Genomic DNA, 4,905 nt, shown 5'->3' with positions numbered 1-4,905 from the left:
ATTTTGGGGAGAAAGGGGTGATGGGCTATCGTCCGACATATGGAGGACCCCTTTGGACAAGTTTTTTTGGGCCAAAAGCGAACAATGCCGGACAAACAACAAATGGGGTGTTTTAGGGACGCCCCTTGGAGGAACCTAACATCTAGTTGGCTGTCCTTGTAATTGCTTATGTTTAGTGAACATATGCAAGTAAATTTTTTGGTTTGTTTTCATTTTGCTTCTCCCGGTTGATCGACTCGACTCTTTTCCCTGCCCCCCGGCCTCTCACTTCGTTTCGTTCTCAAAAGCTCATCCCGTTGTATTGCAAACGTAGGAACAAAGTTACTTACATGCCCAAACGGGCAGGTACAGAACAAGAAGCAGGCAAGGAAAAAAAGGGGGGATCACTGGACATCCGCCGGCCCGGATCCGCGACCCTCCTCGATGATGGCCCTAAGAAGGGTGTGGTGGTCTGGATGCAAGTTGTCATTTCATGTGTTTCGGTTCTTCTAGAGCATCTAGGATGGAGGAGCACTGACACTCGCAAGGCATTTGGGCTGCTCTTTCTGCGTCCTTTGCTTAGCAGATGAGGGCTTCGTCGGGGATGGGACCGCAGAAGTGGGCATGGGTCCAGGAGAGGACTTTAAGTGACATCCTGGCTTAATGGGTCCAGGAGATAGACTAGTCATAAAAACAAGGCGCACCTTCTTTTCTGGGAGCCTATCCGAAAGGAACCTCGAAGTTAGGTGTGCTTGGCTTGGAGCAATTTGAGGATAGGTGACCAACCTGTAATTTGACCCTTGGTGCGCACGAGTGAGGACAAAGTGCGCAGGAAACGTCCCATCAACCTGCGGTGTAGGTTACCTTGAAACATAAGCGATGTGCAGCAAACAAAGTTCGTCGAGGAACTCAATCTTGGCAGCTTCCTCTGATGGCCGTAGACCACGGTCAGCTACCATTGCCCAGCCGGGGAGGAAACCTGGGCTGAGACGGCGTTATTGGTAAGCGTCACATTGGTCAGGGAGACACAACGACTCTTCCAACCTAGGAGAATCCCACCCGAAGTACCAATTGCTGGGAGACGAGTGTAACCATCAAACTCTGATCCCACTGTTTCAAGAACGAGTTAGGGAGTTAAAGTTTTGACTTTGGTTTCTTGCAAGCATACAACTGAGGCATTGGAAGAGATGACAGTAGAGCGAACAGCCATGCACTGGTCTCTGTCGTTAAGACCTCGCAGGTTGTTTTTCTAGTTGATATGAGTGAGGTCTTGATTTACAGCTACGTGTAGTTGCAGGTTTTCGGTACTGTGTTACCCGTGACCCTATTAGTCTATCACTAAGCCTTGCCGGTGGATAATGGCCATAAAAAAATCTCCATTGCCAATACCTTCGGTTTTTGTCCTTTTTGGAGCTTCAGTTGTACAAATTTTCATTACCTTGTTCTGTACTTTTTATTGTTGCAGATTCAGGGACTCGATGTTGAAATTGACCCGGCATAATGATAAACAGGTAATGTACTAGAGATGATGGATGCTTTTTAACTTGTACTTTGGACATGCATCTGCATGCTGTTTATTTGTTAGAATGTTTAGCTGATCCATGGACTAATGCATGGAAAGATACGCCATTTTCTGATTCTGATGTAACTTTATAAATGTAACGAATGAATTAAATAATCGAGGAAGAACGAAAATCTTACATAAAAGTGTACATGGATGTGACCATACTTGTGACGTGCACAGCTTATCCCACAAACCTTTGCTTATTTTCATGTTCATAAAACTTGGTTCAACTCCCCCATTCTTGTCCTGGCTACACCAGATAGGTCTGCTAGTTAAGTGAGCTACAGTTTCCCCTATTAAAAAAATACTGTTACGAGCAGATGCTTTTCATGAAATTGACATGCCTGTTAGGTTTACCAGTCATGGTACCCTAGGAAAGTTTTTGCTGCTGGCTAAGTAGCTATTTGTCAGTTCACATTATTTATTATTTTGTCTTTCCCAGCCCTGTTCACATTCTTGTTAGGTTTTGCAGTAAGAAACAAGGAATTTAAAATTTGTTACTCTCTGCAAGCATAGGTTAGGTAGTTCATGAATAGCTATGGTCTTGTCCAGTTTTCCCAATATCTGATTTAATATTAATGTTAACAGGTTCAAACTATCGCTCGGCAATTCTGTGAGAAGTGGATCCATCCTTATATGGATGGACCTGTTTCAACTTCAAAATGGTATACAGAATCCCACTATAGAAGAAAGCGCAAGAGCCGTTGGGATTATCAACCAGAATCCCACTATAAAATGGTTGGATCACAAGTTCGGAAAGTCTATGGAGAATTGGGTCTTCAGTCTGGCTTGACCAGAAATAAGTCGCAGCCTGTGACGGGAAGCAGCTCAACAGGCACAGACGATGATGTGCCTCCTGGGTTTGAGCCTCAGCAGGGTCGTTATGTAGCTCCAGGATTCTGCCTCCCTAACTCAAATATTTCATATGGGATTCCCATCGCTCGTGTTGAGCACCTGGGAACCCCAGAAGTTGAAGGAGGTGGCAACTGTGGCCAGAAATGGAAAGTCGCACCTGGTGTGCCTTTTATCCCTTTCCCACAGTTGCAACGAGGGAGTCCTTGTCCTTCTACTTCAACTCAGATGCCCCGTCACGACGCCATGAGGCAGAATAACAGTTCAGGATATCGAGGGAGAGGTTTTGACAGGGGTGGAAGGGTGCAAAGGAATGGGAGGAATGGGGCAAGATCGAGATATCCGTATGATCATCATCAAGGAAGAAGATTCCCAAGCAATCATCATAGATCTGAAAGATGGCAGCCCTGGCCCCAGGAGCAGCATGACGGTGGTTCGGGATCTAGGGGTAGACAATGAATGACCCAGCCCCCGGCATCGAACCTCAATTAGTTGTGTATACATGGTAATTCCTTGCTGTTCGTCTCATCAGAAGTGTACACAAGCAAACTGTGTTAGCTTCTCATTCTATGTAACAGAAGTTTTCTACTGATTTCAACAGTAGCAGAACATGTGCTACAGATAGGTAATTGCCATTGCAGTTTTGTTACTAACTAATTAATTCGCTCCCCAATGTGTAATCTCAATAGGGATAATAATAATTGATTTGATTCAAATCTTGTTACAGGCCAAAATTGCTAATTCATTCGTTGTCAGCTTCTTGATGTTCAGTGTGATTTTCACTTTGGTGGGCGGCAATCATTTGGAGGAAGAAGACTAGTACGGTTTTCGCTGTAATTTTAATTTTTTTACTGGCCGTTCTGCCTCCAATTGTCTTTCCGTTGTACTGGCTGTTTTACTGGATAATGATTATCAGATCTAAGATGCCCTTTGGGTGTCTTTCTTGAAAAAAAAGGCTTAGTGATGTCCAAGTTGCTGGCTTGCTCTATTTTCCATTTGTTTTGTTTTGTTGTGTGCTTGCAGCTTTTGTTTGCCGGAGTGATGCGTGTTTTGATATTCTATGAGAATGTTTTGGCTTAGTATATTCTACAAGATGAAAATTTCTTGAAATGTGAACAAATTTTAAAATAGATGAACATTTTATAAGACATGAGCAATTTTTAGTTTGGCATGAAAATTTTAAAATGACAAACACTTTCTAAATTACAAAAACACCCGAAAATACAGTGATTTAAAAAAAACGCTATATGAATTATTCTTTAATAGGTGAACACATTTTAAATTTACATGAATGTTTTTTAAATAGTGAACACTTTTGAAATTTGCATAAATAGTTATATACAAATGTTTATATGTTTAAAATCAAATATTGTGTATAGATATAAATGCGATATATTTTTTATTAAAAAAAACCCGAAGTCAAGCGCCACAGAAGAAATTAGGAGAAAACGAAAACCAGCGCGAAAAAACTGCAGAAAAACCCGTGCTAAACCATCCACAGTATCGGGCCAGCCAAGCATTGTCAAGACCAAGCGCGATATATTACAGGCCCAGGTAGAAGGGATTATCCTCTTTTCCCGATGGGCAGGCCCATGCAACAGGAACCAGTGTGTGGTTCTTAGGTTTTGGGAACATTCTAGAAGATTCCTTCGTCCAGTTTTTACTCTTTTCGTTTTTATCTACCGTTTGTCCTTTTGTTTGTTTCTTTTATTTTATCCTGCAATTTTTCTTTATTTTCCATTTTTCTATTTTAATTCAACAGCATTCTTAAGCACATGAATATTTTTTAAATTTTACGATTTTTTTGAATTTGTATGTCATGTAATTTCTTTTACATTTGTGAACATTTTTTAAATCCTTAAACATTCGTTAAATACGTGAACATTTCTTTAAATCGGAGAATATTAGTTTGAAGTCACGAACAGTGATCATTTCTCAAATTAGTGCAGATTATCTAAATCCGTGAAGATATTTTCAAATCCATGGACATTTTAAAAATTCACAGTTACTTTATAGATTCATGAACATTATTTAAATTTGCAAAGATGTTTCCAAATTCAGGAATATTTTGAAATTGCAAATATTGTTAATTCTACATGGATTTTTCAGATTTCATGAATATGTTTATTGCAAAAATATTATGTATTTTATGGTAAATTAATAAAAAAACTAATTGTCAATTTTTTTTTCCGTGACAACAGAGCAGGAACGACAAAAGGCGACCTAAGAAAACTAGGTGAAGATCTGCATAAATTAATTGATGAACCAGGGCATAGAACATCCCCATTTCACTCCTTCAACACAACCTGGTGATGCGGAAACTAATTCATGAACCAAACTGAATTAACTGAGGATCATCATTACCAGATTAATTGACTAGTCCAATCTAGAAGAAAAATCATTTGATGAACTGAATTTACTGAGCTCGTTTACCTACAAACCAGAGTCACTGAATGTCCGAATCACTACGGAGGAGGTCAAATGAGTTAATCTACTTATCCACTTATTAG

The 4,905-nt window shown here is 40.3% G+C and overlaps 1 protein-coding gene across 3 annotated transcripts in view; it reads left to right on the top strand.

Annotated features, from left to right (window-relative positions):
- Positions 1-3,359, top strand: part of LOC119361663 — a 15,749-nt gene extending 12,390 nt beyond the window's left edge. Inside the window, exons 16-18 of one of the 3 annotated variants that reach the window (XR_005172928.1) lie at positions 1,445-1,490; positions 2,132-3,020; positions 3,167-3,359. Coding sequence is in view for 1 of the 3 variants with exons in the window: in XM_037626797.1 (XP_037482694.1) it covers positions 1,445-1,490; positions 2,132-2,854 (769 nt within the window). In the remaining 2 variants the exon portion in view is untranslated. The other 2 variants (XR_005172927.1, XM_037626797.1) reach the window with 2 other exon arrangements.
- The last annotated feature ends 1,546 nt before the right edge of the window (positions 3,360-4,905 follow it).

Source organism: Triticum dicoccoides, chromosome 2B (assembly GCF_002162155.2).
Source record: "Triticum dicoccoides isolate Atlit2015 ecotype Zavitan chromosome 2B, WEW_v2.0, whole genome shotgun sequence".
Taxonomy (NCBI): Eukaryota; Viridiplantae; Streptophyta; class Magnoliopsida; order Poales; family Poaceae; genus Triticum; species Triticum dicoccoides.
This window is presented reverse-complemented; position numbering and strand designations above follow the sequence as displayed.